Source organism: Solanum dulcamara, chromosome 8, assembly GCF_947179165.1.
Source record: "Solanum dulcamara chromosome 8, daSolDulc1.2, whole genome shotgun sequence".
Lineage (NCBI taxonomy): Eukaryota > Viridiplantae > Streptophyta > Magnoliopsida > Solanales > Solanaceae > Solanum > Solanum dulcamara.
This window is the reverse complement of record NC_077244.1, coordinates 1,286,716-1,300,086: the sequence shown is the minus strand read 5'-3', so window position 1 is coordinate 1,300,086 and position 13,371 is coordinate 1,286,716. Positions and strand designations below refer to the sequence as shown.

General features: G+C 36.1%; 1 protein-coding gene across 4 annotated transcripts; it reads right to left on the bottom strand.

Annotated features, from left to right (window-relative positions):
• Nucleotides 1-433: 433 nt before the first annotated feature.
• On the bottom strand, nucleotides 434-5,745 carry LOC129899267 (F-box/kelch-repeat protein SKIP30-like). Of its 4 annotated transcripts, none has more exons than XM_055974161.1 (2): nucleotides 5,634-5,745; nucleotides 434-2,243 (listed from the first exon to the last, which is right to left on the bottom strand). In XM_055974161.1, the coding sequence occupies exon 2, from the start codon at nucleotides 2,171-2,173 to the stop codon at nucleotides 1,136-1,138; it is 1,038 nt and encodes a 345-aa protein (XP_055830136.1). In that variant the 5' UTR covers nucleotides 2,174-2,243; nucleotides 5,634-5,745; the 3' UTR covers nucleotides 434-1,135. The 4 variants fall into 4 exon arrangements, with proteins under 4 accessions (XP_055830136.1, XP_055830137.1, XP_055830138.1 ...); XM_055974162.1 differs by lacking the exon at nucleotides 5,634-5,745 and adding an exon at nucleotides 2,703-5,606; XM_055974163.1 differs by lacking the exon at nucleotides 5,634-5,745 and adding an exon at nucleotides 3,211-5,606.
• Between the last annotated feature and the right edge of the window lie 7,626 nt (nucleotides 5,746-13,371).

Genomic DNA, 13,371 nt, shown 5'->3' with positions numbered 1-13,371 from the left:
AAAGTTTAATGAATGATAAAATAATCTCTTTTTTTTAAAGTACAAAGATAAATATGAACCTTTTCCATATTAAAAAAACTATAAGAAACAAAACTTAAGGAGTGGTCTTTGAAATTATCCTCAATTTATTTTATATTTTTTTATCATTGAGAAATTTTCGAGGGCGAATGACTCACGGTTCAATCCATACTCTCATCTTCTCCTTATTTAGATCCTTTTAATCCTGCATTGATTACATTTCTTTTGAGCTGAAGATCTACCATAAACTACATCTTTACCCCACAAAGATAGAAATAAAATCTTTATATACATCTAACCATTTTTGGACCGCACGCGTAAAACTACACTTGGTATGTTGGCGTTGTCATGACCAAAAAAACAAATATTCTGAGAAACTAATAGATATACACCAGTAGAGAGTGAAGGGCGGTAATAACAACAATAATTACGCTTCAATCCCACTTGGTTGACAAAAAGTGCATCTTTAATAACAAAAGCAGTATTGAAGTAACCAAGTAGAGCGACGAGTTAATCCATCTCAAACTACAACACCACCTCAATTTCAAACAAGTTGAGATCAACTATGAATCCTCACTGACCATATCGCTCCATATAAATTCATCTCAAATTACAAACACTAAAAGAATTTTAAAAAAATTACTAGTGCTCCTTAAGCAAATACATGTATTTTATCATGTCAAAATCTACAGTTCTCAAAGTCAGGGTGAACTTCATTCCTCTAAGAACTCAGCAGCTGAAAGCAACAGGTTACACACTAGACAAGGAGGCTGAAAGAAAGCTGAACATCTTGTTGCTTCCATGTTTTTGGCGCTGTATTTTATTAACCGTAGCTTTTAGACAGCTAGTAAAATAAAGTCGATCACTGGTGAGACAACTCAGAGAAATCATGTCAGATAGGATTCCCATCATTCTCAGTCCACAACAAAGGAGACAAGGGCGAGGCACAAAACATGTTTACCCTCAAACTCCATCCACCATTAGTAATCTCCATTTACTTTTTTCCTATTCACTAGTATACTTCACGCTATCCCTAGCAGCGCCTTTAGTGCCAAATGTTTGTTGTAGCATTTGTTCGATAACACTGAAATAAATTTCATCCCCATTTATGCATGTCCTAAATTCTCAGCTGTGTGCAGCCAAGGATTGTCCCTCTGCACCTTGTCAATGAAGCAGCCTTACGCCATGCTGGCCTCTCACTTCCAAGGGTCAACACATCAACATCAGACAGCAATTGGACGTCACAATTCCAGTAATCCGGTCCATTAACCCCTCCAACTATATAAATATCATCTCCCAACCCTATCATAGCATACCCGATTCTCCTACGAAACTCAGATGCTGAAACTATCATTCTTCTTGATTCTCTTTCTTGCATATAAATGAACCAATTGCTCATAACATAAAGCTTTTCCTTAATGACAGTCATCGGGCCCTGGAGCCAAGAATACTCATGAGCAATCCAGCCCTGCTTGAAATTTTCCAAAACCTGAATAGTTGACAAACCTTTATGCAAGACATGAACTTTACCACCAAAAACTACTCCCGAGCATGCAGAATTGTGTGCATGATGGAGATCAGGTAACTGTGCCCAGACATCTGTTTCAGGATCATAGATTTCCGCATTGCATATTGATTTTCTGCGGTTAGTAAAACCCCCTGCAGCGACTATCTTCCCATCCAACACGCAACAAGCAAACATGGCACGAGGGACAAGCATAGATTCACGTGGACTCCATGCTCGGGTTGCAGGATCATATGACCAGACCTTGTCAGTAGCAAAAATTCCATCTTGGTCACCTGTCAATGGATCCACAGCATCACTGCCACCACCTAAAACAAACAACTTCCCAGCGGTAGAAACAACACTGAAGCGAGCAAAATGACTGATGTTGGATGGGAGAATAGGGAGAGTAATCCAAAGGTCATGTGTAGGATCATAGAGCTGCCATAAGTTTTCAGGTTCAAATGCAGATACACATAAAAAATCTTCAGATGAGTTGACCTCCTGCCTAGCTTTAAATAGTTCAGCACTTTGAATAGCAGCTCTCCAGGAGTGGGAAACAAGCTCTAACTTTGGATGAAGGTAGAATGGAACCCGTGCAAGGCACCTAATGGCAACAGCATCAGGAAGCCCTTCGATGAGTGCAGTCATAACCACCAAGCTTGCATCTATCTTTATCAGCAAATAATGATGATGGTGCACTACTATTGGTTGCGTCAACCTGAAATATGCAATTTGAATCATTTGATTTGATAAACAAATGAATTAACACAGAACAGACACTATTATCCATAGAGTAGAATAAAGAGAATCATAATGTGAATTGCTAGCATTTTATAAATCAGAAGTGACTCTCTTTCTTATACAAAAGGCCGACATCTCTTCTCAGCCAAACTTTGTGCAAGTGGGCAGTGGCGGCAAAGAGACTAGCATACATTAGCAATACAACTAGTGCACTGAGGTTTTCAATGCATTACAGAAAAGCACGTTCCACTGTGGCCTATCTTTACCTAGAGATATTATAACAGGTGTAAATGCCAAGCACACATCACATTTAGAAACTTCCAATTCAAAAAAGCTAAAAACATCTGGCTATATAGTAGACCGAAACAACAAGATGAATAATCTTTTTTTTTTCCTTTTGAAACCTCGCTCCATGATGAATTTAACTCATCAATACCTAAAAATGTCAATTATCTCATTTCACCAATTCCATGTTCAAGCCCACCTTGCATTTGAATGCCCTTCCCTCTGTCCTCCTTATGCCCATTCATTCAGGTACAAACTTGATGGTTACTCATTGGGCCATAGTAGGTGGTAATTCAGGGTGATCCGCTTTGAATTTACAAATATGGTCCCTTATGCATGAGGTCTTTGGAATATACCTAAGGAAATCATCCTTGTTTTCTTAGATGTTCTAGTTTACGGCTTCTCGCTTACAGATCATTTTGCAGCACATGGAGATTGTTCTTAGTTCCTAAGTGAGCATCATTTGCCTGCAAATAAGTCCAAGGGGAGTACTTGGGGGTTGGATATATAAACTCTGGTGAAGAAGTGAAGAACCATAGCAGCTAGATGGTAAGGCTTTGAGGTCAAACAAGCAGAGCTACTTGGAGAAAAGTTAGCAGAATTGACCATAGTAATGCACCCCAGGATGTAGCCTGGGGGCCAATGAAGTGAGTGCAAACCTTGATCAGGGTTCATAAATCCTACTGGACTCAAAAAGCACTAGGTGATTTCCATCAGCCTAAGCTTCGGTGAGGCAGAGTTACTTGAAACTTGTGCGAGAAGAAGATAATAGGTCTTCAGCAAAATAGTCGAGATGAACACAAGTTGGCCTAGACACCACCATTATCAAGAAATTGGCCAAAGTCCTTTTCAATCAAGGAGCTGAAGGGATTCCTTGACCTCATATTCTATCACGAAAGACATATAAGAAGTAATGGAAGGTCAACAGACCCCTTACAATACTACTGAAGAAGGGATGTTTCTGCACTGACTCTGTGAATCCACCACTGCATTCCTAGACCTCAAAAAACCCATGATAGAGGCACAACGTTTGGCATTATCGATTTTTTGATAGGTCAGCATTACAGAAGTTTACCAAAACCTTGAATGTGAAAGTGCATAACTAAAAATAAACGGATAGGTGATGTGGTGATGCAAGAAGGAAAATCTATTGCAATCCCTTGTCAAACACTTAGCATTAAACATCAAGGTCTCTCAACCTATGAAAAAGATCTCATAGACCTCTCACTAGCTGTATTAAAATGGAGGCAATATCTACACCTTTCTCATGTTATCATTATGACTGAAAATTGCAGCTTTAAGGATCAAAAGAAGAACCCAAAGATGAATACATCACCTTAACATAAAGTGTTGACCAAAACTATTGTAAACTAAGCTTCTAAATGCAATAAGAAAAAAGGATGAGAATGATCCAGTTGATGCACTGTACAGAAGGGGTGAAGAACAGTCTACTTGAAACACAATCAACAAGATACAACCAACATGAATAAAGAAGTCATAGACGACTATTCAGATGATGATGACACCATCAAGGCCATTACATCCCTGAGCAGTAGACCAAATCCTATATCTCATGTAACTTTTCAGGATAAGGTGCTCAGATATCAAGGAAAAACATGGGTTGGAAGCGCGGATAAATCCAGGAAACAACTTATAGAAATCATGCATGCTTCAGCCGTTACTGCTCACTCAGGTATACTAGCAACTCAATAGAAACTAGCAACTCAATAGAAACCAAACTCAGTTTCAAATTGACAGTAGCAGTTTCGAATTGACCTAAACAATTAGATGATGCAAAAAGGGTTGTGCAAGAGTGTGATATATGCCAAAGAAGTAAAATTGAGAGCTAGAATATGATACATGCCAAAGAAGTAGACATGAGAGTGTCCTAAACTCAGGGTTCCAACAACCATTTTCTGTTCCTACAAGCATTGGTGGAGCCTGGATTTTCACTAGGAATAGTCAAAATATAAAGAAGTAAACAAACAAAGAATCCAACAGGATTAACGTACACAACAAAAAATGACCTATCTACACAGTGTAATTTTCCATCAAATGGGTGTCAACTGATACCCCTTGGACAAGAGTGGCACTGCCACTGCTTCCAAGAGCTTAGAAACATATCATAACCATCCACACTAGTTCTTAATCTTTCATACTCTCTGAAACACATCCCCGTAAATGGTATTTTCCATCGAAATAGTAATCTTGTTTATTTTGATGATCCTCAATACAGAAGAAAGACTTATGTAATATAACCATGACAATATTGCATCATCAATGAAGTGATTAACTTTCTATATTTTCACCTGATTTCTCAACATTTCTGACTCAATCTTTCCCATACTGTTTTTCTCCCGTTACCCTTATATTCCTTGAGCTCCAATAACTTAATCACTACAATAATTAAAGTCATTGAGCAAGCCCAAAACCCCATCTTAATATCACAAAACCCCATCTGAAAGAGTACCTGAAGATTCCCCTAATTGAAACTCAACACATAACATAAAGTAAAAGAACACAAAAGAGCAAAACTTGGGGTATTTCAGATTATGGGAAAGAACCCATCTTTACAAAAAAAAACAGAGAAATTTATGCTGAGTCCACAATGAACTCCAGAAGAACAAAACTTGGAGCGTTTCAGATTTTAAGAGAGTACCAATCTTTACAAGAAACAAAGAAATTTATGCCAATTTCACAGTGAAGTAGAGATAATTCAAAACAACAAAACTTGGGGTGTTTCAGATTTTGTGAAAGGACCAATCTTTACAAGAAACATAGAAATTCATGCGAACTCCACAATGAAGTCGAAATAATCCCAAAAAAAAAAAAACTTGGGGTGTTTCAGATTCTGGGAAAGAACCAATCTTTACAAGAAAAATAGAAATCTATGCTAATTGCAAAATGAAGTAGAAATAATCCAAAAGAACAAAACTTGGGGTGTTTCAGATTCTGGAAAAGAACCAATCTTTACAAGAAAAAACAACAGAAATTTATGCTAAATTCAACAATAAAGTGGAAAAATCCAAGATTCCCAAATGATTTCAAAGAAATTGTTGAAAAAATAAATAGAAGCATTTACCTTGCTAAGCAAAGAAGATAACTGAAGAGAAAAGCCCCAAATAAAAAATCAGATATTGTGCTGGAAAAAGACGGTAGCAAATAGAATTGCTGTGCGTTTACAGATTTGTTGCTTTTGTCAAATACAAGAAATTGACAAATTGAGATACGTATTAATGTATTTGTTTAACGTTTTTAAATACTTTTGTAAGTAATTGTTTTTTATTGGACTATAATACTTTTTAAGGATATAGGAGTATTTGAGTGGAACATTTTTATTGGTCGATATTCTTTAAGACTCGATATTTTTATTTATCGGTATCTATAAATAATTAGGTTGAAACAACAATATCTGAACTTTATTATTTTTTCTATACTTATTTTATTATATTATTACTCTTGATAGTCTTATATAACGACATATTTATGTGCTTAACAGTAATATTATAAGTTGAACTGATCCACATATATCGTGATGGAGTACTTTAAACTTTATTGCATAAATTAACAAGTTAAAAAGAACCACCTATTATTGGCTTGTTGCCATTAAAAACTATCCGTCACTCATTATGATCGATATTTCTTGAATCGCAATAAAAACTAGATACCATATCATGGAGGATACGTAGAATGAACATAGTTACTTTAGCTGTCAATATCAAACCACGTTACATTGAAAGTTTTATTAAGAATATTTAATCATGAAACCTATTGAGATATCAAAATTATTATTTTTGCAACATGTTACACAAGTACACCATCTCCCCAAAATATACAATAAACTACATTGATAAAATGGAAAGTCTAATGAAAAAAAAAGAAAAGAATATGGTCATTTAATAAACATATGAACATGCATATATCTAACAACCTTATTGACAAATGACAATAAGAACCTTTATTCCCATATTATTAGTGATTGTGGGGAAATCCAAATTTAAAGCATATACATTAGCAAAATTGAAAGATGGTTCTTGTTTAGCCAAAAATACATAGAATTAATCGTTGTGGCGACTTTGCTCCCTCCGTTTGATTTTAATTTAGTTCTAAATAGCTCGAAACTCACGTAATAATTAAGGTACACCAATATAAGCACGTTGACTATAGTTAATACTCTGATAATGACCGAAAGTTTTAAAAGTATTAAAATGTGAGATAAATAATAATTTAATATATGTTGTACAAAAATTGGTGGTTGCTAATATCCACTTTATTTTCCTCCACCTATTCTAATTTTTTCACCCAACTTTTTCATTTTTTCTTCCTTTGCAGTGGTTATAAATAGTTATTGCTATTATGCAATTTAAGACACACAGATACAATAATTCTCTTAACTCTCTCTTTCTGTCTTCCTTCATTCTTGTTGGGTGATGCTATTAAACAAGAAAATAAAGCATCAAGTCAAGATAAAGCAAAGGCCATGATTTTTTCCGTCATCATATTCATGAAGGATTAAAAACTGAATATTTAACTGTGAAAGACCCTCTTGAATTATGGACTAATTTGAAAGATCGATATCACCACCTAAAATTTATGGTGTTACCAAAAGCTCGATATGACTAAATACACCTTCGATTTCAAGATTTTAAAACTGTGACAGGGTATAATTCTGATATTCGCAAGGTAAGTTCCATGTTAAAATTATGTGGAGATACTATCACTTATGATGACTTACTTGAGAATTTTTTTTCACTTTTCACGCTTCAAATGTGTTGCTACAACAACAATATCGTGAAAAAGGGTTTAAGAAATATTCTGAATTAATTACATATCTACTTGTGGCTGAGCAGAATAATACTTTGCTAATGAAAAATCATGAAGCCCGTTCCACTAGGTCTGTTCCATTTCCTGAAGCGAATGTTGTAGCAGCACATAATCAGTCTGAATCAAGAAAAAATAATTATCGTGGTTATGGTCATGGATGTGGGCGAGGATGTGGTAAATGACGAAACAATTATCGTCATCATGGTATAATAAACATAAGAACAATAAAATTTCTCAAAATAATCCTTCTAAGGGTAAAGCTAATATTTGCCACCGATGTGGTATGAAGGGTCATTGGGCACGTGAATGTCACACGCCCGATCATTTTGTGAAATTGTATCAAGTCACTCTCAAAAGAAGAGATAATAATGTGGAGGCACACTTAATTTTTCAGAATGGTGATAATGAAGAAACTCCCTCAAATAAATATGAAGATATTGAGGCAAATCTTGCTTATAAAGATGATGATTTTGAAGGTCTCCCAAATATTAGTCATTTGGAAGCGAAGACTTTATGAACATTGACTGAAGAATTGATCATCTAACTGGGGATAAATATGATAAAAATAGTTATTGTTTTTCTATTATGTTTGATATTATGTTATCCTTCGTAAATGTGTTTCTTAAGGTAGTGCAATTTCTTAAAGTTTCTTATGTTGTTAATTTTTTACGTTCTTATAATGTATCTTTTTATTTTTAAAGAATATGGAAATTTCCTAGTATCACGACCCAACCCCATAGGCCGTGATTGGGGTCCGACCCAGACACCCGTATGCGTACCTACGAACAATATGATAACTTACATAAGAACTCCAATGGGGCATAACGTCTTCATATAAATATATCCCTATCATTTGTCTTCTAAGGAGTCGTCACTAACCATATCATGAAAGGACACGCAAACCGACAAGGCTGCCATTTCATATTAATATTCACAACACATTGCATAGACGCAGCTGAACAAAACTTACACACAACCCACACACATATGTCTATAGACCTCTAAGAGTACCGACGGTATCATATGGCGGGATAGGGCCCCCATCGTACCCCTGAATAAATGAATATATACATCAAAAAGATCAATACCAAAAATCTAGGCTCCGATACAATGGAGCACTCCAAAATAGCTGAGTGAAAAATCCTAAGCTGGCGGATTCCCGAAATACGTGTCTGTACCTGCGGACATGAAACACATCCCCCCAAAGAGAGGGGGTCAGCACGAAATGCGTACTGAATATATAAAGCATAAAATACCACAAAGGAAATTACATCTGAAATAAGGGGCCAGGAGACAAGTATAATAATTAATAAATTACGGTACCTGGATCTTATGAAATGAAGTCATGCATATTATCATCATATACCATACCCGGCCCGTTTTGACACTCGGTGTTACAATTATATCATTATATCATCATATATATATATATTGTACCCGGCCCTCTAGCAAATGACTCGGTGAATAGAGTAGTGTACACTTATACCGTACCCAGCCCATTATGAAACTCGGTGTCATAACTATATTATTACATCATCATATCATCATATACATATATTATACCATACCTGACCCTCTAGTAAGGGACTCGGTGAAGATGTAGTGAAGCTATGCACGATAACACACCCGGCCCGAGACTCAGTGAAAGAAGTAATAACAACATGCACGAGCAGAGTAGTGAGTAACCATATGCAAATTAAATCATCATCTGAGACTCAATAGAATAAGTAGAATAAACTCGCACTTGAGTATTAAAGGCGATAATCATATTAAATACCCTATGAATGTCATTAGGGACCATATCAAATGGAGCCTCAAGAATCATAGACATGTATCAAGATAATGCTAAACATCTTATGAAATCAGAGATATTTGTCATCGTAGAGTCCTTAGGAATATGAGCTTATACATCCAATTACTATTCAACATATAGAAGGCTCGAGGGCAATAACTCAACTACTTTAAGAGTTTTACCGTCAAGAAGTGAATAAGAGTCATGAATCATACTTGGAGCTTATGAATGAAATTACCCCCGAAGCTCATATCATATATCACTTATGTCTAAGACATGCCAAAATAAAAGAGGGATAGATTTACATACCTTTAGAGCTTATTCGTCATACGACACGTATACGCTACCCGAAGCGTCTCAACCTATATTAAGATGTCAAGAACTATGCTTAAGTTATGTGAAGGTCCAAAACGTATTCTAATGTTAGTAACTCCTTTCTAGAAAATTAGGCGACGCTTCCCTTATATTCAAATCAACTTCGTAACAACTAAGCCAACATCAATACCCACACATTCACGTACTATATCATATCGAGGCTATTCGAGCCAAGACTTGAAAACTCGCCGGACAGCCCGCATGCTATTCTGAATCAGCCCACACATAACATTTGATCATAATCCTTTAACACAACAGCTCAGCCAACATGCAACACAACGTGTAACTTTAGCTACTATTAATCCTCCTAGCTCAACAAGAATAACAACGTACCAAAACAGTCCCCCAACACGGCCCAAATGGAAAGTCAACATTAACATATACAATTCCCTTTACTTTTAACACATAATCTATAACCATAATAGCAAAACAACAATCAACCCAATTTAATTTACACAAATTCTGATTCTGCCCGTTTCAACACCAATACTTAATCATGGGGTTTTCTCATTTCAATTTTATTTAATTCCTTCATCCTCGTATAACAACAACAATCACGACATTAATTAAAATTGATTCATCCTTTTTACTTCAAAACAGCCCCTACACGGTTTTCAACACCCTTCAATAATAACGTGTATAATTTTATATTTCCAGTCCATATTTACACATCCACAACATGTTTAAATCCTCACTAAATCGTGTGAAAAGGGGATCAAACCTTACCTTAACAAGTAGGCTTCTTAAACTTGCTGAAAGTTGCAGGTTCACGTTGAACCTCTTTGTTGCCCTAACGATGAATCCCATGTTGCTAATCACCTTCCAATGGATCGAAAATACCTTAGAGAATTAATTTTAGGGATCACAATTTAGAAACTTATTTGCTGCAGCCATGGTAGAAGCTCTCACCCTCTCTTTCTCTATTTTTCTCTAAGTTAAGAAAAAGAATAAACTAAGGACAAGCTCTTAGTCATTACTAGGCCTATATATGCTATCCATGTGGGGTTGACATGTGTCCAGCCCCTAAGGGTGACATGTTTTCAGCCCCTACACGTGTCCATCCCCCAAGAGTGGCACACGTCTAGCTCCTACATATGTCCACCTCATCCATGCACCAACCAGTTGTTGCCATGTGTCTTGGTGGGTGTCACGCCCCGGGAGGGTACCCTAGACGTAACCGGCACTCAGAAACTATTTCTGGCTCCCAAGCGAACCACATAGCCTAATCACACATCCGTTCATTCATTCATTCAGCGGAAAGTTTAAAAGTAAAGAATAATTTAGCGGGCAACTCAAATCATCCATTCAATTCAAAGAATAAAGGCCATGTGCCGACAGATCAACTAAAATATTTGTCATTTAAAAATAGTTTGACAAGAATAACTCAGTCGACTCATCACTATCTAGTCTATGAAGCCTCTATCACTACTATCTAATTGGTGCCAATGACATGTTCATGGCTACCTCAAATCAAAATGAAAAGGGCTAACTCGATGCAAGAATACACAGACGGTGTCCTCCGAATGTAGGGGAGGACTCACCACTATGCTGAGTGCGAATAGATCCCCAATGATGCTCCTATTGACGATCTCTTAAACCTGTCTCTGCATCATGAAACGATGCAGGCCAAATGGCGTCAGTATATGGAATGTACTGGTATGTAAAATGGCAGAATGGAACATACCTCAAGGAAGAATAGCAGCGGTCCAAATATCTCAAATTGAAAGATAAGAGAGACTCAACAAGGCATCATAAGTCTAAAGTAAGGATACAGTTTAGACAGAGACCAATCATATACCATACAATCCAATCCAATTATGTATAATACAGTTAAATCAAATCATTTACAATTCGATCCCTTTCAATCATGTACAATCCGATTATATACACTCAACTCAACAATCAACTCAATAATCAAATCCAATCTAGTCACATACCATCCTATTCAATCCAATCACAATTCATCTACTCCAATCCGACCGTATACAATCAACTTAACATTCAACTCAACAATCAGCTCAAGGGACTCAACTCAGTAAATATGCAAATTAAATTATGCGACGTTTTACAATTCAACTCAAAGGACTCAACTCAATAAATATGTAACAACTCACTCAAGTGTCCTAAGTCTAACAAGAAATAGTTTAGACAGGACTAACTCATAAGCATATAGCAACTCACTCAACTCAACTGACTCAGAGCACTATCAAGACCTAAATGGGAGTTTCTCTTAACCGACAACCAATACTTATGAGCCAGTGAAGGTACAACGAAACGACGTCGTTGCCACGCCCGTTCATACCTTGCCAGGGCATGAACGACGAACCTTATGGATCCAATCCAACCAAGTCCTATAATGTCAGGACATATCTCTCGGGGAAGCATCCGACTTAACGGTTCAATCCCCCTTACGTTTGGCAACACAGGTATTGGGTTCGAGTATGGACTGTACTCTTGCTCAATTCGGTGCTCGATACTCCTCCCATGACTCCATGCTCATAAAACTCCTTCAATCATCTCAAACTCCTTCAATCATCTCAAACAAGCCCTCACGGCTAGTTTCATGTGGAACATTGCCACCTCATCAACTCTGTTCTCATTTCAACTCAATTAACTCATAATGACAAGTCTCATTGGACCTTCTTTCAAATCGACTCATTTCAAATCATCAAACTCTTCTCTTTAAAAATTTATACAATCTCGACCCAATGAATGTAGAAAATGTTATGTACATCAAAATATAATTTCAACTCCTCAACTCAAACTCAAAATAAATACTTTAATGTAAAGATACTCAACTCATTCAAAGGCTCTTCATACTCAACTCATACTTAAACTCCTTTCTAAATCAAAGATGAAACTAATAATTCTTTAGACTCATAATAGTGTATAAATAGGTTATGCAAAAAGGTTCACAAATACTTTATTTAAAGCTCCTCCTCAAGAGATAATTTATTTTTAAAATATTCCTAAGACTCCAATCAACTCAAATTATGCACATCATATACCACAAAATCACATTAGACTCCAATCCACTTCATCACATAACATCCTCATCAATATACCTCTTCATCAATCATTCTACACATATTAAATAAGCACCATTCACGTCATCCCTCACATCGTCATCAAAACATCATCATCACATCATCCTCATATATTATCATTTACATCATCATCAAATATTTACTCTAAAATCCTTATTTTTTTGTCCTATGTTCATTTTATAGAAGCAAAGGGACATTCTTAACTAACCAATTCATTCTTTTCATTCCAATCAATACATATATACACACAACTATCCATCTCAACCTCAAGACATTTATAACAAGAAATTTCATCTTGGGTTCATGTGAATGAAACATGAACCCATACTCTCAACAAAACTCAACTCAAGAGAATCGTCAATACCTATAAATCCATTACAAAGATACATTTGTAGTCAATAATATGAAAATTAACTATTTAGTAACTCAAGTCATTAAAAACATCAATCAACTAATAGTACTTAAAAACCTTTCATAGTTTAGGAAAACTTTCAAGAAAACCTTCTTAGAAGGTTCAACTCTTTCACAACTTCTATCCAACACATATATGGGCATATGGAAGAACTCAATCCATATTTTAGGTTAGCCTTACATACCTTGTTTGAAGACTTTGAAGGAACTTGATGTTAGGTCTTCAATGGAAGACTTGAATCCTTGAAACTCTTGAAGGCACCCTTTGTTGGAGATGGATTTGGGGAAGAAGAAGAAGAAGAAGAAGAGAGAAAATATTAGGGCTTTTAGAGAGAGAGAGAGACTGAAAATATGGTCCCAAAACGTCCAAG

What these genes read in the sequence shown, in the direction of transcription:
- LOC129899267 (XM_055974161.1), bottom strand. Translation starts at nt 2,173, where the DNA reads ATGACTGCACTCATCGAAGGGCTTCCTGATGCTGTTGCCATTAGGTGC.